The sequence below is a fragment of the Monodon monoceros genome, unplaced genomic scaffold (assembly GCF_005190385.1).
Source record: "Monodon monoceros isolate NGI ecotype Baffin Bay Population unplaced genomic scaffold, NGI_Narwhal_1 Super_Scaffold_2, whole genome shotgun sequence".
Lineage (NCBI taxonomy): Eukaryota > Metazoa > Chordata > Mammalia > Artiodactyla > Monodontidae > Monodon > Monodon monoceros.
The window spans coordinates 100,401,874-100,425,198 of record NW_021703776.1 but is presented as its reverse complement, the minus strand read 5'-3'; the positions used below and the strand labels follow the sequence as shown (position 1 = coordinate 100,425,198).

The window sequence follows — 23,325 nt, the reverse complement described above, 5'->3', positions numbered from 1 at the left end:
TGCCTCAGTTTTCTCATCTCTAAAATAAGGATAATAACAATACCCACCTCAGGACTGTGGAGATTAAATGGATTATTATATATAAAGACCTTAGGACAGTGCCTGGCACATAATACGCTCTGGAAGTGTTACCTATCATTACTAATATTATAATCGTTTCTTAATTACACAGCTGCAAGCGTAAGGATAAGAAAAAGAGAACCCTACACTGCCAACCTCACTGTTTTGCCCAACTAAACAACAGCTACAGCTATTGGAAAGCGAATTTTTTAAGGACACATTCCAGTAAATGGCTTAATAGGCTGTAAACCCCATTCATGCATGTCTCTTATTCTTTGTTCTGTTCCCAGAGCTCGGCACAAGGTCTGGCATAGAGCAAATACTCAACATCCATCTATCTTTCTATCATCTGTCCATCTAATATTTATCTATCTTAATGGATAGGCACTGGATAATAAACAGTAATAGAATTATTCTACCTCCAAAAAGAACTGGATATATCTGCCGGCTCGCTTTATTCTAAAAATTCGTTTAAATTTAGTATACTTTTTTCGTTTTATTCAGAATCAACCATAAACTACACCCACAGCCAGCCAGAGGCTTTTAACCCAAGAATGAACAAAAAGGCCCGTTTGCTCAGTAAGTGTTCTGTTAATACTTAAAAAAAAAAATACATGCTGCTAGTTCTACCCAATAAAAACAAATGGAAATTTATGAGAGGGAAGAAAAGAAAATCCCCAGTTACCTCCCGGTCTCCTAGGAGACGTGGTCTGACGTCAGTGAGCGGGGCGGGGGGAGGTCGCACGCCCTGCTGCGCATGCCCGCCGGCTCCCCGGCCGAGGGCGGGCGCAGTGCGCATGCTCGCGCCCGGGTCAGCGGGTTAGCGTCTCTGACTGGCTGCGGGGCCGAGGCCGCGCAGTAAATGGCGACGCTGGCGGGAAAGTTGAGTGGCTGTTGCGCCGAGCCTCCGGGGCGATGTGTAGTGACTTCCATAGGTCTGAGTCTGGGACGGAGGTGAGAGCTGCCGAGGTGGGAGCTAGGGAGACGAGAACAGGGCCGTGGGCGGGCGAGGGAGCCCCGAGGGCGCGGGAGGCCGGGGCGCTCCGGGGAGGGGGAGGCGCGCGGGGCCCGGACGCCGGCGAGCCTAGAGCCCCGCCCCCCAAACCTGTGTCCCCGGAGCCGGTCCCCGAGACCGCTAGCATTACGGGCCAAACCTGTCATGCGTGAAGTAGTCAGACATGGTACGGTGTGCAAGAGAGGCTAGGAAAAGCAGGGGATCGCCAGGCGGAGCGCTCATAGACTTTTCTAGAACAGTGGTATCTGAGTAGGTGGCTCCACCTGTTGCCTCTGTTCTGTACATCTTTTGCTTAGGGCCTTCAGCCTCGCTATAGCAGCTTACATTTCCAGCCTAAGCATCTAGGGCCACACAAGCCATGTGGTGACTGCAAAGATTTATTCAGGAATTCAGCCAGCAAGTATCAAGCACTTATTACGTGTTAACCGCTGATTAAGAAACGCAAGAAACAGCTTCTGCTTTTGCAGGACAAGTAAGGGAGGCTGCCTACAAATTACAGGACGGTTGGTAAATCGTGCTGTCCAGTCGAGGGGTGGGCAGCCTGGAAGACTAACTGGGAGGAGGAGGGGACAGCTGAGGTTTTTAGGGACCTTTGGATGGTCGGTGGCTTGGCAAGGAGGGGGTGGCATTCGGGGCAGGGAGTTGCAAGTATGTGGGTTCTGCCTTGAGCAAGGGCATCACTGATTTAGGGGAACTGCAAGTGGTTCTCTGTAGACGGACAAAGCTAGTGGGGAAACAGTGTTGGGAAGTAAGCCCTTGGAAATAGGCAGAGGCAGGTTATGGAGGATCTTTTATACAGAGGAGGGAGGGGAAGCAATACCTTCTTAAACGATCAACAGGCTCTTTCTGCGAAGGACTAGAGTAGATAGTCTATATTTAGGCTTTGTGGGCCATTCGGTCTCGGTCACAGCTATTCAGCTCTGCTGTTCTAATGTGGAGGCAGCCAGAGGTGTGTAAACAAACGAGCATGGCTGTGTGCCAGTAAACCTTTTATTTTTTAAACTTCAGGATTTGGCCCACCGGCCATAGTTTGCCAACCCTTGGGCCTTCAGAGTAGAGGCGCTGCTCCCCGTAAGAACTGCTACAGTTACAACCTTACTGATTGAAATGATAATTTGAAACGCAGGTTAAACTCAGATGACTTTTGCAATCAGAACAAGCCTAACATCCAAAAAATGAGAGCCCAGTGCAGTCGACGCACTGAACAAAGAATTTAGCATCATATCGTTTGCCTGCCACGGCTGTCTGGAGATCCTAAGCAAGATTACCTCACTCATATTACTTTGGAGTACAGTGGGGTGGAGGGGAGAAGATTAGTGAGCTGGGCAGTTGGTGCTGCTTTATTCTTTTTCCTTTTTGTCATCAAAACCAACTAAGCAACCCTCTTTTCCCTTAAGTGCTGTGCTCTGTATGGCCATTGCTTAATTTCTTTGGATTCTATTGTCTTTCTTTGTACATCAGTCTACTAGATGGATCCTACCTGGAGGCATTGTGTTGAGGAAGATATCTGAGGTCACAAATTATCCCAAGAAGCTGAAATAAACTTAATATTTTTTATTTTTAAAAAATATTTATTTATTTATTATTTTATATACTTATTTTGGCTGCGCCAGCTCTTAGTTGCAGCGTGCGGGAGCTTTAGTTGTGGCGTGTGGACTCAGTTGTGGCATGCATGCAGGGTCTAGTTCCCTGACCAGGAATCGAACCCAGGCCCCCTGCATTGGGAGCGTGGAGTCTTACCCACTGGACCACCAGGGAAGTCCTGAAATAAACTACTTTAAATTTTTAATTCACAAGAATAACCACCTTATAAAATAGCTAACCTTTCCCACATCTTGTGAGTAGTAGGGAAGAGACATTTCATACAGGGTCTTCCAAGGAAACAGTCGCAAAGAATTATTTTCCTTTAACAGATTCTAGGGATGCAATTTAGGGTAGGCCAGATAGCTGAGTGGAAAACTTATATAAGGAGCCCTTGATTTAAAGAAGACACACATTGGAATGCAATTTACAGTAGAATAATCTGTTCTTTACCTTACTTTTGCACAGTAACAATGGCATTTTTTACTTTTACATTCCTCTGACAGTATTAGAAAAGATTTTGGCAGTATTTTGGTATCATCCACCAAATGGCTTCATTTGCGCATCCTTGTTAAGTAGTGGTGTCCTAAAGCGGTCCGCAGCCTTTTGGGCACCAAGGACCGGTTTCGAGGAAGACAGTTTGTCCGTGGATGGGGGTAGGGGTGTTGGTTCAGGTGGTAATGCAAGCGTTGGGAAGCAGCAGATGAAGCTCCGCTCCCCCGCCGCTCACCTGCTGCTAACAGGCCTCGGGCCCAAACCCCTCCGAGGCCCGGGGGTTGGGGACCCCTGGTGTACTTTACATTTTCTCAAAAATGCTGAAAATGCCTTGCGTTTAAAAGTAATCAATGGATAGATTCGAAGTGTCCAGTTTTGGTTGTCATGCACAACATACTGTTTCCTCTCTTTAACCTTATTATAATCGTTTATATGAAAGTAGTACATGCTTATGACAGAAAATTCCAGTAGTACTGAAATGAAAAGTAGGAAACTTCTCCATCCCAATTACCATTTCTCAAGGTGGATTTTTACACATTTTCCCAGAGGTTTTCTAATGGCATCATTTTGGGGGCTGAGATAGAGAACCCTGGACCACGGCTGTAATCTTGGCTCAGCCGGGAGCAAGCTGGATGATTTTGGATAAGTTACTAAACCTTGGCTTCTACCTTTGTGAAAGGAGGGCGGTAGATAATGATTTCTCAGTTGTCGTTCAGCTGTACTCCTAGGAGGTGGGTCCCTATATTTCTACGTGTCCTTTCACCTAAGCACAGTATTCCCTGCATGGTCAACACTTGATAACTACTTATTAATAATAATGACTGGTTTTCTTTTTTTAAATTTATTCTTCGGCCACACCCTGCGGCTTCTGGGATCTTAGTTCCCCGACCAGGGATTGACTCCATGCCCACGGCAGTGAAAGTGCAGAGTCCTGACCACTGGACCACCAGAGAATTCCCTGGTTTTCTTTTCTTAGAAAAGGTTCAGCGTGGCCTTTTTGCCAGAGGCAAATATTAAATAAGAAAATATTTAGCATTTAATAATATTCTGGTCTCGCATGGTAGACTTAGAACAACATCTGTCCCCGTCTCTCTTTGCTTCCCTTTTTACCCAGAATAGAATCAGTGCTCCATCATTACCCTTCCTCCATTATGAGTACTTTCAACTTCCCTGTCCCTTTCAATCCTAACCTACTTTCCTAACCGCGGTTAAACCCAGCTGTCTACTTTCACTGTCTACCCACTCAGCTGAATATTGCTGAAGAAAATCACAACCAGGCCGACTGATTTCATTTTAAATTTGTAACCATCAACTTCAAGTGGACTCCCAGTCCACTTGTGTTTTTCTAGAAAGTAATTCACTTTCTCCCTACAAAACACCTGTCATCAAATCCAACCTTACACCTGAATTCCAGACACACATGTTCTAGTATCTTCTTGACATACCCACATGAATGTCTCATAGGCATCCCAGACTTAACATGCTCGTCATGATTGACTCCTGGATGCAGAGAAAACATGAGAAAAATTTTAATATGCCCTACACTGCAGTCTTGGTTTACCACCACACATGTACACCCAGCCCCAACCTGCTTCCTCCCAGGCCTTCCCTATCTTGTCAAACGGTGAATTTGTTCTACCTGTCGCTCAAGCCAAAAACTAAGTCATTCTTGAATCCTCTTTTCCTCTCATATCAGCCCACATCCATTCGCACATCCTGTTTTCTCTACCTTCAATATATGTCATGGATTTGACCACGTTTCACTGCTTTTTACTGCAGCCATTCCTATTCCTAGGAACTGTCACCTGCTTGATCACAGTAACCTTCTAACTCGGCTCTGCTCCACCCTGTTCACACTTATTCTAACATATTTTCCACATAGTATCCAGGGTGATCCATTCAAAATGTAAGCAGACTCTACTGTTCAAAGTTTTCCAGAGGCTCCTGTATCATTTATAGTAATATCCAGAATCCTGTTTCCTCCACTGATGCATGATTTGCAAATCATATGATTTGCCCTTCATTCCCACCTCGGATCTCTTCTCCTGCCTTTCTGATCTCATCTTCCGCTCTCCCTCACTCTTCTTCAGACACACTGTTGTCTTTGCTATTCCTTGAACGTGCCAAGTGTGCTTCAGCCTCAGGGCCTTTGCAGTTCCTTCAGAAATTGACACGGTTTGCCTCTTCACTTGCTTCATGTTTCTTAGAGGAGAAGCTTTTCCATCCAGTATAAGGAGGTCCTTCCTACTGTTAATCTTTATTCCTTTAGTCTGTTTCTTTTTCTTCTTTACACTTACCACATCTGACATCTTATATTGTTTATAGGTTGTCTTCCTCCCCACCTCCCACCCCTGCCATTGAAGAGTGGTGATTGTTCTCTGTTGGGATTACTCCTTTAAGTCTCAGTGTTTAGAACAATATTTAGCCCACAGTAGGTGCTCAATAATTGTTTAATGATAAATTTCATGCCTTCCCTTCTCTTCCTTCTCCTTTCTGCCTTGCCTCATGTGTCATTGAGAAAACAAACAAAAATAAAACATAGGAACTCCCTTATTTTTTTCTGTTGTCTGTTACTGATTTCTAGTTTGTTTCCATTATAGTCAAACATACTCTGTATGACTTCAGTTCTTTTGTGATTGTTGAGGTTTGTTTTATGGCCCAGGGTTTGATCTAGCTTGATGAATGTTCCATGGGCACTTGAAAAAAAATGTACACTCAGCTATTGTTGGGTCAGATGTTCTGTGTATATGAATTAGATCCTGTTGGTTGTGTTGTTCAGATCTTCTAGTAAGTCTTTTGGTTTCTGAGAAGTGGGTGTTGAAGTCCCAACTAGTGAGTTTGTCTGTTTCTCCTTTCAGCTGTATGAGTTTTGCTTCGTGTATTTTGAGATGTGTCTGATATGTACACATTTAGGATCACATGTCTTCCTAGTGGATTGATCCTTTTATCGTTATGTAGTGTCCCTCTTTGTCTCTAGTAATTTTCTTTGCTCTGAAGTCTACTTTATTGGGTAGTAATATAGCAATTCCTCGTTTTTCATCAAGTCTGTATTGATAAAAAGTACATGTACTGATTTTCTCTGAATTCCTTCCTGTAAAGTAGAATATTTTTACTTCTAAGAAAGGGCAGGTTCTCCACTTGTGATATGAATTCCATCCACCCCACTCCACCCCCTCAAGGACATCACTCCTGCAGGTATCCCCACTTTTTCTGTCTTCTGCATCTGCAGTCTTCTTTCTACCAATCATTTCTGTCAGTATCCTAACATAAAGCAGTACACACAAAACAAACCAGAAGACTCCCTACACACCAGCCGCTACCAGCCCATTCCCTTCCTCCTCTGTAGAGCGCTCCTCCCTTGTGCTCTGGCCTGAGCCTACTTTTCTCTCGTTAACTCTTCAGCCCACTGTAATCTGGCTTCTGTCTCCATACTCCACCAAAAGTGCTCTTGTCAGGGTTACCATCGAACTTCATGTTGCCAAATGCTCATTTCTAAGCACCCCTCCTCCTACACTAGAAACAGCAGAGAATATGCACTTCCTGCAGGCAAGCTGTCAGGACCCAGGATGGGGCCAATCAATGTGTGTCTAGTTCCTGCTCTCAAATTAACCCATCAGAAAAACCTCTTCTTCCCTGGGGAAGAGAGAACAGGAGGATGGGAGCATACACCAGAGGTATTCTCCAGTAGAGGTCCTCACATACAAGGGAGGTGGGGCAGGGGTAAGTGTCCTTCCAATGTTAAGCTTCTGCAGTTTTGACTCTGTGCTTTATTGTCTCTTTCTGGGATCTTGCATATAGTTGATTATTCTGTCTAAATGACATTTTGAAGCATAGTCTGATATAACTTCCTAGTGAAATCTTAACTATACATTTAATGAAATTACTAACTGGTAGGATGTCATAAATTTAAAATTTAGTCCTTATAAATTCTGCTAGAAGTGAATGCTTCTTAGGTACATATAGTAATTTTTGCTTGACTTTTTATATATCTATTTTTCCTTCTTATAGGGTGATTGCTTTTTAAATAATATTAGCTATAAAGGCAGCAGCTCTTTGGGGCCTATACTTAGAAACAGTGGAATTTTTATGATTTAGTATTCGAGCAACAATTGTCTTTTCCATATAGTTTAGACGAAAGCCTTACAAGAGCCAGGCCTAGTACTCTGCCCTGAAGGGCGATTGAATTTTCTAAGTGGCGGAGGAGCCTAATTTCACAAGTGAAAAAGAATTAGTCCGTGAATTTAAGGGACTACCATGGTAAGGGCCCGATTTTGCATTGATCACATACATGTTAACATAGCTGCTGCTTTCCCTTGCCATCCTACACATTCCAACTCCTCTCTTACTTTCTGTATGTTATACTTAACACAGATTTGCCTGGAGTGAATTTCCTCTGTATATATGTAATAAAACTACTAAGAATTGTATTCAGTTTGTAGTGGAAATCCAGGCCTGTTATAGGGCGGGGGTGGGAATATTTGGTTTAGAGTGTTTGCTTCTTTAGGTAGACTTTTATACTTAACTGGTTTGAAACCTTGCTGCTGGGGTCCATCTGTAAACAGATTTAATCACAAAAGGTCAGGGGAAATGAGCCTTTATCCAAATGACAATTACATACACATGTTTGCCTTAATGTCATTCATTTCTGGTTAATTTGATCTTTAAGCTCTCCTTCCTGCTCTAGTGTAAGCTTTTCCATAACCAAATGATGTTTTAAAACATCTGTATGATACGTGTTCTACTTAACAGGCATTGAAGCTATATGATTGTCTATAAAACAGACTTTTGTTAATGAGTGTTAAGAACTTTGATGATAGCTGTAAGAATACTCAAGGACTTTAGTAGAAGTTTGCATAGATTGTCCAAACATGTGAAAATCTATGTAGTTTGAGGTTCTTTTTACTCTCCATCCTCCCCCAATTCTACCTACCTGTGGCCTGTTTACCTTCAACTTAATAGGTAGCTACTAAGTTTCTGCCAAATGTAAAGCATTTTGGAATTGGTGGTGAGCCAGTTCCTTCAAGCTCTTAGATCCAGATGAGGGAGACTGGTAGGTAATGTGTTCGTAAGTATAGGAATAGCTTCATGGAAGGAGCTGGCCCTGAGGAATGTGTAGAATTTTCATTCATTCAATAGTCTAGGCCTTAGAGCATTTAATTGAGAGAATAGGGAAAGGACATTGCTCTATCAATGAATATTTTGTACGTGCCTGAAAGAACTACATGCTAAATCTCTCTTTCAGAGTTAAAGTTGCCTCTCACACAGATTAGAATCGACTGTCCCTTTTTTATGCCTTCACAGAGCCCCATGTTATTTCTATTGATATTATAGCACCTCTACCATACTTTATCGTACTTTTTAAACCTTTGACTCTCCCTCATTAAATTCTTTGAGGATAGGAACTGTGTCTGTTGTATCTATGTAAGTAAGGTGTTGTATCTATGCACCTTACTCAGTTCCTGGAATACACTTGACTTGCTTGAAATTTTTACCAAATAATATCTGTATAATTGAGTATTACCCCTTTTGCAGACCGTACACTAGCTCCAGTATTGATGTTGCTGTTGAAAACATTTGGGGCTCCTTGTGGTGTTAGAGGGAGTGCTAAGAGAGATGGTTGAGAGAGACCAGATAATTGCCTAGACAGGACCTCAGATTGGTTTGATCTTCAGCTGAGTAGGTCCAAAAACTGTCATCCCTGTACTCAGAGTTTTTCAGACTCAGTGATACTGATTCTGAGGCTCTGTAGCACAGGGGAAGAATTCCAGGCTTGGGGAGCCAGAGATCTCAGTTAAATCCCAACTCTGGCGTCTACTAGTTTTCTCATCTGAAAAATAGAATGATAACAAATAGAGTTAATGTGATAATTAAAAGAGATAATGTATATAAATTATGTACCACAGCAAGTACAAATAGTAGCTATTATTAGTTAGCTATTGTTATGATAATAAAACCTGGCAGATACTGATTTACAAACCAAGTGCCAAATCTATTAATTTACAATATTAGTGAACTGCCAAATAGAGTAAAATTGTTGTGTCCACTGTGTATTCTTTCCCAGTTAGGAAATTTGGGCTCAGAAAGGTTGCTTAGAGAATCAAGAGAAATAGTTGAATTATCTTAATAGCTACCATCACCCTGCTTTGTTTGCCTGATGTGTTAATCTTCCCTAAAAGGATTAAACTATCATGTCAAACAGAACTTACTTTGGTTCCCTTTACCTTGGCTTAATTTACTCTTTGCCCTTCTGAAACTCTAGATCGATTCTACCTTGCTTCTTTCAGCTTATTCCTCAAATCTGGACAACATCGTTCATTTTAGTTTACATAATGGTCAGGTTAATGCCAAATTTTTAGGGTATTTTCTGCTTAGGTTTGTAAGATATCTCATCCCATCAAGTGACTTCTATAAATTGTTAATATTATCTATTTTTGTCAGAGTTAATCTATTTCCAAGTTCTGGGAGGTACTTTCACTTCCTCTGTATTCGGCATACTCTGCTTTTGGCATTGTAAAACACTGTTTTGAAATTTCTCATTGATAGGTAGTTTTCATCCTTTGAAAATGAATTTGACTTTTTAGTAATAGTGGAAAGTCAGATGCAAATCGGCAAAGTCAGCCAGTTTGATGAGAGGAGTAATACCATTTTTATCTAAGAGTCCTGTCAATAAAATTCTAATCCTTTTCTGAATTCTGTCTTACAAGGAATTCTCCAGAGGAGGATTCTAAAATACCTTGAGCAGTGACAGTAAGGGTAAACAAGTGGAGTAACTTCTCACTTTCATCATTCTGATGAGGATGTTGGTCATTTGTATACATGCTTTTAAAAACATTTTATAGTCATTTCATGTGTTCCATCTTGTCCACGAAAGTTTCTCTGTCTTCTTCTTTTGGACCCTCAACCTTCTAACCCAGTGGTTCTCATACTTTTTGGCCTGAGGACTGAGTTACAGCATAATAAATGGTTCAGTATTCGTATGTCGTACAAAATGGTCGCCACACCAGTTCCGGTTAACGTCCATAACCAAAGGGTTGTTGTTTATGTGGGTTATATCTGTCAGTGAAATGGAGAAATTTAAAATACTTAGTGATTTCACCAATGCTTTAAGTATTGGGATGCTGTCAAGCTCACGGTAGTGGATAAAAGTTTTCCAAAATTCAAATTTTATCATTGGCAACAAATACTGTCAGTTTCCTTAAAGTGACCAGCTGACTTTCTTTGTTTTCAGTAAAATGTCTGCCAAATAACAAAGTCTGTGTAATCCTAATTTGTCTATCAGTCATTCTTTCAAATAAAAGGGTGTTTTATGAAAAAGTATGCAGCTCAGGTAATCACACACACAAGTGTTTTTCTTAGAGAAAAACCATTGTATTTCAGTTCGGAGCAAAAGTGCTTTCCTTGTCTGTGTGTGAACTTGGGGGAAGTCCCCAAGACTGCCTTCACTTCAGACACCAACTGCAGAGTTCCAGGTTCTCGTGACCTCACTCATTCTGACATTAATTGCATGTTTGGGGGTCCCCAAGACCACCTTCAGGTTTAGTGATTTGCTGGAAGGACTTACAGAATACGCTGAAAGCTTAGTCATGGTTATAGTTTACTACAGCAAAAGGATACAGATTAAAATCAGCCCAGGGAAGAGACATAATGGGACAAAACCCAGAATTCCAAATATGGAGCTTCCAATTGTCCTGTCCTAGTGGAGTATGGACAGTGCTAACTGTCCCCAGCAACAGTGGGGGACAGTATGCCAACCAGGGAAGCTCCCCTGAACTTTGGTGTCCAGAGTGTTTATGCGGCTTTGTCATGTAGACACGGTCAGCCCCCCAACCAGCTGGCCTCTGTGTCCAGCCACTGTGCAGAGGTTGAGCTGACCCAAAGCCCTCACCTTTAGGTGAGGATAGTTGTGAGACTATCTGGTGTGGCTCAGGGCCCCCAGGTAAACAAAGACACTTTTATCAGCAGGATTTTCCAAGAGGCTTAGAGATTATCTCCCAGGAGCCAAGGGCAAAGGCCAGACCTCTCTTTGGTCAAGGTTAAATTCTTTCCTACTAATATGTTTCCCACGTCATCACAGGGAATATTTTCAACAGCACTCAAAGGTTATGATTTAATATGGAGTCAATACTTATTTACTGCCACATCAAAAACATTCTTATGCAAAAATAGTTTCGCTTGCTTCTTTGTTCTTCCGTGAGTGGTGAAGAGTACCGTGTGCACTAATATGGTTTGATGCCACTGCCTTGATTGTGCTGGGTGCCAGCAGTGTTACCCACCTTTGCTGCTGCACCATCAGTGCAAGTGTCAGCATAGTGAGAAAGACAAATAATGTCTTAATATTTATGAAAATAATTGACCACAGGTTTGCCCTCAGAAGCTCTGTTCTAACTTGAGTGTAGTTAGCAGTCTTTAGCTTGTTTTGTGATAAAATCTCATCTCCTAGAGGACCTGACTGCAGGTTCTTTGAGGGTAGCTTAATTATCTTCATTTCTGTAGTCTCCATTTTACCTGCCATAGTGCTTTCTACATAGTAGACATTCAGTAAATATTTGCCAAATTAATATATAGAACCTTTTCATCACTGCAGGAACTCTTTCAAAAACTTTTGCTTCTGTTTAAAAGAAAAAAAAAAAACCCACAAAGGATGACTGCTTTTCTTCGTCTGTGATATGCGTTTTTGTTGTTTAGAAGGGTTGTCAAATCCGTACTGTTTCCTTAGAACCTTGAGAATCAACTTTGATTATATTTCCCACGTTGACATTTCAGTCTGTCTTGGAATTTTGCTTCCTGTAGTTCTAGCTCCTTCTGTCTTGGCATAGGCACTTCTCCAGGTTAGTGTGATGGACTTGAGCCTTTTCTCCACATCTGGCTTTGCTCTCAAATCCATCCCCTCGGTAGCCACCAAGATGATCTGTGTGAAATGCAGATAATAATAGCTTACGCTTACTCTGTGCCAGGCACTCTCGGAACACACTGAATCCTCAACAGTCTTGTGAGGGAAATACTGTTTGTTTTGCTGACTTTACTGATGAGAAACCTCAGGCCCAAAGACCTAGCTGTCTACTCTTAACTGTTCTAGATTGCTTCTTAAACCCCCTTGCTCTTATCTACAAGCCAAAGAGGAAACTCCTAAAGGTGACATCCAAGACCCTTTGTGATCTGACTTCTGTTCTTTTAGGACTTCATTATCTCCTGCCAGTTTCGTGCCGCAAGCTCTAGCAATTCAAATCTGCTTATAGTTTACCCACACACTGTGCTACTATAACCTTGGCACCTTGGCTGATGTCCCATCTGCCAGGTATGCCTGCTTGTGCCCTGTTCACGAATTCACAAATTCACTGGGAGCTTCTCAGGGAAGTTCTTCTCCACCTTTCTCTCTGTCTCCTCCCCCCACTCCCCTCCCCTAGATAAGGAGCTGGCGATATAATGGGCAGACAGATTAAAAGCTGGTACCTGATAACAAGTGTGGTGAGCAGAGTGAGAAAGATAATTATAATGAGTAAAGAAGGTAAATACTTTGCAATTAGCAGTTTGGTGCTGTGTCCCAAAGACCCTATCAGCTTCTTTGAGGGCAGGGACTCATTTTATACCAATTGTATATGGTACATTAACAAAAAATAAAGTATTTTCTGAATAAATGAACACAACTTTTCTCCTAAACTGTATTTTCTATTTCATAATTTCCTTCAGATCCTCAAAATGATGAAAAGTCTCTTACAGACTTTTGGAAAATTGAATAAATGTCGGTATCTAGGATTTTATGTTTTTAAACAATGAGTTTTCCTTCTCTTTTTTTTCCCTTTCGCAAGCTCCTTGCCCGACTGGAAGGTAGAAGTTCCTTGAAAGAAATAGAACCACATCTGTTTGCTGATGAAGACTCACCTGTGCATGGTAAAAACACAATCTCAAGCCAAAATATAGTGTCATAAATTAAGTTTTATAAAACAAGTTTTTCCCCCACGTATGTTCATATACATACACACACTTCTAGCAACAGCCTATATAGGTTACACTGTGAAATTAAAAACTCAGAAACATGATGATGAGACACTTTTTTTTTTTTTTTATGAGACACTTTTAAGCCTTCATTATCTGTGTCAGATGAGATGGGGTTCGGTTTATTTGCAGTTAAGTCTTCAGTATGAAAACCTCTTTTATCCCAGCACAGTATAATGGGAGTTTTGTTATTTATTTTTATTCTTTACAAGTTTGAGAATCACGGGAAAGTCCTTCGGTACTTGGTAGCTCTGTTAATATTTTTTGCGATAGGGAGAATAATACCCACTTGTTTTACTGGCCCCTCTACACTAGGGAGAACTAGAAAGAAGGTAGTGTGCTTAGGTGGTTTTCTTCTTTTTTAATATAACAGCCTTAAAGAGATACAGTTCACCCATTTAAGTGTGCAATTTGCACACTTAGGCACCTGTCGGCACAATCAATTCTAGAACATTTTCTTCACCCCAAAAAGAAACCGTTGCCTATTACTAGTCACTACCCATTTCCTTTCACATCCCTTAGCTCTAGGCAACCACTAATCTACTTTCTGCCTCTATAGATTTGCCTTTTCTGGACATTTCATGTAATTGGAATCATACAGTATGTGGTGTTTTGTCACTTACTTTTTCCACTTTGCTTAATATTTTCAAGATTTATCATATTGTAGCATGCATCAGTAGTTCATTCCTTTTTATTGAATAATAATATTCTCTTGTACCCATTCATCAGTTGGTGTGTACATTTGGGTTGTTTCTACTTTTTGGTTGTTATGACTAATGCTGCTATGATCATTTTGTGTACGAGTTTTTCTGTGGAGAAATATTTTCAGTTTCCTTGGATAATACCTCTGAGAGGGACTGCTAGGTTGTATGGTAACTCTGTGTTTAACCTTTGGCAAAATTGCCAGGCAGTTTTCCAAAGTAGCTGCTTGGGAATTGCCACATTTTACTTGCCACTATCAGTGAAGTGTATAATGGTTCCAATGGTTCCAGTGAAGTGTATAATGGTTCCAATTTCCCCACTTCCTGCAAACATGTTGCTGTCAGTCTTTTTGATTGTAGCCTTCCTAGTGAGTATGAAGTGATACCTCATTGTGGTTTTGATTTACATTTCGCTGATGGCTAATGGTATTAAGCATCTTTTACCACAATAAAAAAACAAAATGTCCTTCTTTGACTAATAACAATTTTTGTCTTAAAGTGTACTTTGTCTGATAATAGGCTAGCCACTTCAGCTCTCTTTTGGTTACTGTTTGGTTACTATCAGCCTTGTAACATGAGATGTAAAGTGTGCCCATTGTAAACAACCTATAGTTGGATCATGTTTTTTTATTCCATTTTGTCAATCTGCCTTTTGTCTGGACAGTTTAATCCATTTATTACTATTATTAGTTAAGATAGGGTTTATGACTGCCATTTTGCTATCTGTTTTATATGTGTCTTACGTCTTTCGTTTCTCTATTCATCCTTTACTGTCTTCTTTTGTGTTAAATAGATATTTTCTAGTGTAGCATTTTAATTCCTTGTCATTATTTTTACTTTTTTTTTTCTTTGAGTTATTTACCTCGTGATTGCCCTGAGGATTACAATTACCATCTTAATTTATAACAATCTGGTTTGGATTAAATACCATCTTAATTTCAATATTTTATAAAAAACTTTGCTACCGTATAGCTCCATTCCTGTCCCCTTCCTTTGTGCTGTTTTAAATTACATATTTATATACGGTATGCCCTTAAACACACTTAAAATTTTGCTTAGTTAAAATCATTAAAATTACTTAATGCAGTTGTTTCTTAAATCAGATGAAAAAATAATTAAAAAATAATTTAAAATATAAAAATAATTTAATAATTATTTAATAATCTTAAATCAGATGAAAAAATAATTAAAAATATAAAACACTTATACTGTCTTTTATATTTACCTATGTAGTCCTATGTTCTTTATTAACTCATTTGGATTTGTTACTGTCTACTGCTGTCCTTTCATGAAGCCTGAAGGACTCCTTTTAGTATTTCCTATAGAGCATATCTGTTAGTTAAAAAAAAATTCTAAACTATCAATAATAAATGACAAATTTTGATCAAACATGTTAGACAAAAGATTGAACTGTTTTTATTCTATCAGAAAGGATATTATTAAGTTGAACCTTACGAAACTGACATTAAAACATAGGTTCGAGGACTTCCTTGGTGGTGCAGTGGTTAAGAATCCTCCTGCCAATGCAGGGGACACGGGTTCAAACCCTGGTCCGGGAAGATCCCACATGCCATGGAGCAACTAAGCCCGTGTGCCACAACTACTGAGCCTGTGCTCTAGAGCCCGAGAGCCACAACTACTGAGCCCACGTGCCACAACTACTGAAGCCTGTGCGCCTAGAGCCTGTGCTCCCCAACAAAGAGAAGCCACCGCAATGAGAAGCCTGCGCACCGCAATGAAGACCCAGTGCAGCCAAAAATAAATAAAATGAAAACAAAAAAAAAAAATAGGTTTGAAGCACAGCTTATACATTTGAATATTACATTTATAGAAACTTTAAAAACACCATTATGTTCAGTCACTAACAAAAAAGTTTACTTAAAACTATGATAGCTCTTAGAGCTATAAAACTGGTTAGATGGAAAAAAAGAACTGGTTAGATGAATATTCATTGGAGCAACAGCATACATAAGACTGGGATTATAAGAGTTATTTATCAACAACAGCAGTTTATCAGAAACTGTTATAGGGAAGCTCAAGTTGAAGCTGTAAGCGATTTAGCTGTTACAGGGGTCTCTAATGCTGTTGTAAAACATATTTTTAATACTTTTTTTGGATAGTACTTAATTCAGTACCATATACAGACTCATTACCTCTTCAGTACTATAACGATTGTACTCTACAAATTCAACATATTTGTTATACAATTAGTAGGTTGGTACCTAGATGGTGTATTTTTTTGGCTTTTCTTTCTTTTACTTATTTTGAAGGCTCTTTAAATTCGTAAACTTACTCCGACAATCTGTTACCCAAACCCCTTACGCATTCTATTTGTGAGAGTAACTATCAAGGCCAAACCATCCAGATTTTCTGATTTAGTTTAATTTGTCTAATGTCAAACTGTAGAGGTGATTTTTTGGGGGGTTTTTTGGGGGGATTGTTTCCTTTAACTACCAGTTGTAATATGCAGTAGTTTGCCTGGACTAGGGTGAGATTTTTTTAACAGCTCACAGAAACTTACGAGATAGTGATTCAGATGCAGTTAAAAGGACCGTGTCTCCTCTACAGAACATAATGTTTGAATATTATTATTATTATTACTTCTTTGGCTGCATTGGGTCTTCATTGCTGTTAAGCGGGCTTTCTCTAGTTGCGGCGAGTGGGATCTACTCTTCATTGCAGTGCACGGGCTTCTTATCGCGGTGGCTTCTCTTGTTGCGGAGCACAGGCTCTAAGTGCGTGGGCTTCAGTAGTTGCGGCGCAAGGGCTCAATAGTTGTGGCTCGAGGGCTCTAGAGCACAGGCTCAGTAGTTGTAGCTCACAGGCTTAGTTGCTCTGCAGCATGTGGGGTCTTCTGGGACCAGGGATCAAACCCGTGTCCCCTGCATTGGCAGGCAGATTCTTAACCACTGCGCCACCAGGGAGGTCCCTGAATATTATTTTTGATCTTATGATTAGATAGTAAATGTTTATAAAAATCAGTGAAATTGATTTCAGTTCATCATTAAACATATTTGCAGGGAATCTAGTTCAAGAAGTTAATGATAGTATTCATGTGTAATTTCCAAGTTTGCAGATTTTACTTACCCAGTTGTTATAAATGACCTTTTCCCCCACTTTGCTATTAATCTGTAAAAGGATAGGAGGGTTTCTATCTACCTAATAATCTCTTAGCCAGCCTTAAACTTTGCCTCAGTTTAACTTGTGCTGAACCAAGGCTCTAAGGAGTCCATATTTACACCACACCAGCTAGTCCTTCGTTAACACATGGATTTAGAAAGCCTTGTTAAACCATGTAGGAAAGCCTTTCTCTTTTGTGTTATGATGAAAAATGTTCACGAGCACCACCCCTCTCTCCAAGAAAATACTTGGCAAACTTTTCATTTTTTCCCCTGTTCTGAGAATCCAGAAAATATCCAGAGATATCTCACAGTTACCCTCTGACCAATATCAAGTATTTCTAGCTCTCTGTGGAGTCCCTCCTCTTTTACTTCAGAATATGTTACATTTCTCTTAGCTTAATTTATCTTCATTTGACTCTCCAGCCACATGGAACTGCTACTGAATTTTTTACTTTTTAAATGAGCCTAAACCATTGTGTTCTTTTCTAGTCCCTGATGTGTCCCTACCTTCCCCCACTCTGATTTCTCTCCTTGCTCTTACTCTAGAGGCAGTGACTGCTCCCTGTGCTGCCTTTCAGCTTATTGACTTCTTTTTTTTTAATAATAGACTTTAAAAAAATATTTATTCGTTTTTGGCTGCGTTGGGTCTTAGTTTCAGGACGTGGGAGCTTTCATCGCAGTGTGCAGGCTCTTTGTTTTGGCGTGCAGGCTTCTCTCTAGTGGCACACGGGCTCAGTAGTTACAGCACACAGGCTCTAGAGGGCGTGGGCTTAGTTGCCCCGCGGCATGTGGGATCTTAGTTCCCCGACCAGGGATCGAACCCGTGTCCCCTTCATTGGAAGGTGGATTCTTAACCACTGGACCGCCAGGGAAGTCCCTCAGCCTATCTTCTGAGTATCTCAGTTTTTAAAGTTTGGTTCATAAAATGTTGACATTAAATGCGCTTTTGCAGGCTACACATTTACTGCGATTAGGTTACTATCCAGGACCAGTTTAGTGATCTGTTTCCTACCCTCCCCTGCCATTTTTTTATTTTTAGAACTTTTCTGCTGCATTTAGTATTATTTAGTACTATTTCTATTAAATTTCTGTTTTATCTGTCTTTATGCTGACTTCTCTAACTGTGGATCTATCCAAAGAATTGAGTTTTGGCCCTCTATCTTAGTTTTAGGTTCACTCCCACCCCCCAAAGAGTTTTCTGTTCTCTATTTCTGTGTAACTTATTCCTAGATTGCTATATTCAGCCTCTTATTACTGTTGTGAATCTTAAATCATAGTGGCTGTAGGATATATTTATTTGTGACACCTAGAGATACATCTTAACTTACCATTTTGAAAGCTAAATTTTTTTTTTGAAAGCTAAATTCTTGTTAGGATATTTACATGATTATGTAAATTAAAAATCTCTGCTGGGCTTCCCTGGTGGCGCAGTGGTTGAGAGTCTGCCTGCTGATGCAGGGGACACGGGTTCGTGCCCCGGTCCGGGAAGATCCCACATGCCGCGGAGTGGCTGGGCCCATGGGCCATGGCTGCTGAGCCTGCGTGTCCGGAGCCCGTGCTCCGCAGCGGGAGAGGCCACAACAGTGAGAGGCCCGCGTACCGCAAAAAAAGAAAAAAAAAAAAAATCTCTGCTCTGCTTATGTGTTTTTTTTTACACAGCACTTCCAAACCTATCTCTGAGAACTTTTAAATCACTACCTTAGGTTTAACCCTTACCTTCTAAGTGAAGGAGGCTGAAGACTTGATAGAAATGAAGTGTCAGCACACTCGGGCCCAGGGGCAGCTGGCCTTCACACCTGCCGACTCTGCTAACCAAAGCCCACATCCCCACCTGTAACTCCCTACCACACCTGCTCCCTTTCAAAGTGCCGTGTTCCAAAATTGACTTTCTTCACCAAATGAGAACTTACGTTTTCATTATTTAGATTTCTTCTAAGAAATTCTTAAGAAGAAAGTAACCTGATGAAATGCATTCAAAAGATACCGTACTTTGTGCTGGGGATAGTGTATTCAAGTCCCCACCTTAAAGTAGTGAACAAGAAATAGAATCAGTCAAGCAAATCATCAAAAATGATATAGCACGTTAAGTGTGATGACAGAAGATGATACAGTTTGCTCTTCCCACCTCAGAGTGTTGTTACTAGGATCCAGCGAGATACGCAGCCGTCCCTTTTCATTTGGAAAGCGCTATAAAAAGGTTGGTTACTGCTTCTCAGCCTCTTAGGCTGCCTTTCCTGGGGAAAGGAGAGAAGGTGCTTGTGTGTGGCCTGCTTGTCGGTCTCCGCGTCGTGTTTCTGCGTGGTCCTCTGTGTCCTCCAAACCACTTTCAGGTTAATCTTGCTAAGCTGTGTTTTCAGCTTTCCTTCACTATCATTAATATTGGTTCGGTGTTAATGTTTCTTCATCTAGTGCATATAGCTTATTCTCTTTCTATAATAGAGGGCGGTAAAAGATTTTTATTTGGGGGCAGGGAGGATTTCCACTTAGCTCATCAGTTATATAGTAGGAGAGAGTAACTGGAACATCTGGATTGAATATAGTTTTAGTCACTGTGTTAACTTTTAATAAGAACATCCATGAACAATTGTCAATATGAAAATAGTTTTACTCCTTGAGGCTGGAATCTTGGGGGCAGGGGTTTGGGGGAGTCTTTAATTAAAATTTTGAATTGCAAATTGTATATAAGATTATAGTGGAAATTGGCTGAAGTTTTATACTACCTTAAATATGGTATGGTGACAGATTGCTAGGTTTCTTACACATTATTTGTGAATGTTCCAACATACAATGGTTTGTTAGGAATAACAGGAAATAAAGTAACTGGATTCTCAGATGGACTTGTAGTTTGTTTAGGGCCTAATAATCTGCATTTTAACATAGTGTTTCCAATTATGTAGTTCAGCCATAAATTAAGTGGCAAACAGGGACCTCCCTGGTGGTCCAGTGGTAAAGAATCCGCCTTCCAATGCAGGGGACGCGGGTTTGATCCCTGGTCGGGGAACTAAGATCCCACATGCCGCGGGACAACTAAGCCCACGTGCCCTGGAGCCTGTGCGCCAGAACTAGAGAAGAGAAAACCCACACGCCACAACTAGAGAAAAGCCCGTGCGCCACAACGAAGAGCCCGCATGCCACAACTAATACCCCATGCAACCTAAAATAAATAAATAAATAAATCTTTAAAAAACTAATTAAATGTCAAGCAAACAAGAATTGGAAGGCCACTGTTTAGAGTGGATTTTGAAAAGCTCTGGAGGCTGGACAGTTTCCCCAGGTGTTTTATTTTATCTGTGCTGTCCTCAATGAAAGAGAGTTATTGGAAACTATATAGAAAGAGATTTGGGGTCTTCAAAGTTTAGAGTAGTTGACTTTGATTTATAATGCTAGGAAAATAATTCACAGTGCAGATGTCACTTCAGCAAGACAGTATCAAGCGATACTCATATAGCAAAGGGTAGCTGAAGGCAGTTTGGAAACGTGCAGGGGTGTTTTCACTTGAGGGATGCAGTTGGCACTTAGGGCCTGAAAGCTGTGGGTCCTTACTGCCTTGTACGTGTGAAACTGTACCATCAAGAACTGTTCCACCCATAATGCCAGCAATTTTGAGAAGCCCTAGTTAGGGACTGTTTCACTTGCACGTAGCAGAAGTCCAGCCAAGTGGCTTATTTTTCTCGCACAGGTATGGAGGCAGGCTGGTGTGCGAGGTTCCGTATTGTCATCCACGTCCTGGGTGCGTCCTGTCTTCCTGCCCCACCCTCCTTAGGGTCTGCCCTCCTCAGTGTATACCTGTCATCTTCGCTGTCATCTCAGAGGAGGGAGCGGCAGAGCAGACAGAAGTGGCGCCTGTGTGAGGACAGCACAACTTGGAAACCCCAACAGACATCCACCTGTGTCTCACTGGCTACAGCTGTGCTGCCTGCTGGCCTCCCGTTGCAAGGAAAACTGAGAAGAATCGTCTTTAAGCTGGGCACATTGCTTTACCCCCAAACTGGGGTTTTATACTTAAGGAAAAATGAGAAACTGGATATGGGATAATTAACTACCAGAAATGGTGTGTACCAGTAGTCAGTAGCTTTTAAAAGACCCTAGATCTGTGGCACTTCATTCTTAGTGCTATAATGTCACCAATTTAAGTGTGAGTGTATGTGGACCCCTCACCAGGAGATTCCCTTAGGCCCATTTCAACCATGTCATTTTGTTTTTCAAATTTTCTTTGTGCTAATTAATAGCCAACACCTTTCTCAGAGGTGAAATTTAGTGATTTACTTTTTATTTCCTTATTTATTTGTATTTGCTTATACAAATCTGTTTTGGCAAATGGATTTAGGTTTTCTTTCAAAAGGAAAAAATTTCAGTAAATGTCTTTTTAAACATTTTTGCACACTTTTCATTTTGTAGGCTGTCATTATTGTAGGCTATCAAATGCTACTGCATTTTGACTGACCTTTTTAAATTTTACACAGGTGATATTCTTGAATTTCATGGCCCAGAAGGAACAGGAAAAACAGAAATGCTTTATCATTTAACAGCACGATGTATACTTCCAAAATCGGAAGGCGGACTGGAAGTAGAAGTCTTGTTTATTGACACAGATTACCACTTTGATATACTTCGGCTTGTTACAATTCTTGAGCACAGACTATCCGAAAGTTCTGAAGAAATAATCAAACACTGCCTTGGGAGGTTTTCCTTGGTGTACTGCAGTAGTAGCACCCAGTTACTTCTCACACTGCACTCACTAGAAACTATGCTCTGTAGTCACGCCTCCCTCTGCCTTTTGGTTTTGGACAGCCTGTCAGCTTTTTATTGGATAGACCGTGTCAACGGAGGAGAAAGTGTTCACTTACAGGAGTCCACTCTGAAGAAATGTTCCCAGCTCTTAGAGAAGCTGGTAAATGAGTATCGATTGGCTCTTTTTGCAACAACACAAAGTATAATGCAGAAAACCTCAAGCTCAGCAGAAGGGCCTTCTTGTGCCTTTAATCGCCAGAGTGATGCGGATGTAGACTATAGACCCTATCTGTGTAAGGCGTGGCAACAAGTGGTAAAGCATAGAATATTTTTCTCCAAACAAGATGATTCCAAAACGAGCAACCAGTTTTCTTTAGTTTCACGTCATTTAAAAAGTAACAACTTAAAAAAACATTTTTTTGTTATTGGAGAAAGTGGTGTTGAGTTTTGTTGATATGTATCATAAGATAGTCTTTTTGTAGGATATTATGCAAATTTTAAAACGTCTTTAATAGGCCAAAAGGGTTTGATTCTAAAGTTCTTAAACTCTAAGGGAATTTAACATAACCGTGTTTCTATACAGAATGGATTTCTTAAACTAGTACAGTAGAACCTTAGACTCTTCTTCCCTAGGTTGTTGAAGATTATTCAAAGTGATAATAACAATTAAGCTATATTAAGTTGTTTTAAGACTAAGTAAATAAGATATACATTTCAGTCCAAATAAAGTGGAATATTCTAACTTTGTGTCACATTTCTGGAATTCAGTTAAATACTTGTTTAGGAAAGTTGAAATGCATTTCTGATTTTTCATATGTAACTCCTTTAAGAAGCTGTAAATTTGGAAAATGTTTCTGTAGAGCTGTTATTTCTGTAAAGAGGATGAAAACAAGGAGCCTACCCAATCTGCCTTTCACACCAAAGACGATGGAAAGTCAGAGCACTTTGATCTGTTTTACTGAATTCAAAGATGGAGCTGCATTATGCTTGAGTTTCTGTATAATTTTTAAAACACAGGGAAATAAGATACCCATTCAAGGAGTTCTGTGAATATTGAAATTTTCATCTTTCTTGTTAAGTGATAGATAAATGCTAAAACTATATAGTAACTGTATGTTACTTGTGTTTTCTTACCCATTTAGAATACTTCAGACATACTCTGAAATGAATTGAAATGTTTCCAGCTGAGAGCTGGACAAGGCTGTATATACTTTGGCCCAGTAATGACCAGAAAGGGGAGCATGCACCTCCAGGGGCACACAAGGTAGTGTATTGTGGAAGAGGAAGAAAATTTTAGAACTTTGATTTATATATTTTAATCTAAGAAAAGATTAAATTATATCAATATTTGATATTCAGATTGACCCTGGCACTCACTCAACCTATATATCAGATTGCCTTATGTCACATGTATATTTGAGGTATCCTGTGGGAAAAGTGGAAAGAATTGACAGTGGTGTTCTCACAGGTATGTTCATTTATATGTAACCTATTTAGTTAAAATTAACTGTATGTTCACTTATCTAACGAAGATTCTTTATAAGGGCTTAAAGGATCATCTTCATAATGCAGGCATAGCAGATGTAGCATGTGCTGTCCATACCTGAAGCTCCTGGAGCTTACCTGC

General features: G+C 40.4%; 1 protein-coding gene across 1 annotated transcript; it reads left to right on the top strand.

Moving 5' to 3' along the window:
- Positions 1-924: 924 nt before the first annotated feature.
- XRCC2 (X-ray repair cross complementing 2) lies at positions 925-22,508 on the top strand. Its single transcript, XM_029233862.1, has 3 exons — positions 925-1,014; positions 12,958-13,039; positions 21,431-22,508. Exons 1-3 carry the CDS (start codon positions 976-978, stop codon positions 22,150-22,152), a joined length of 843 nt encoding a protein of 280 aa, XP_029089695.1. The 5' UTR covers positions 925-975; the 3' UTR covers positions 22,153-22,508.
- Positions 22,509-23,325: the final 817 nt, after the last annotated feature.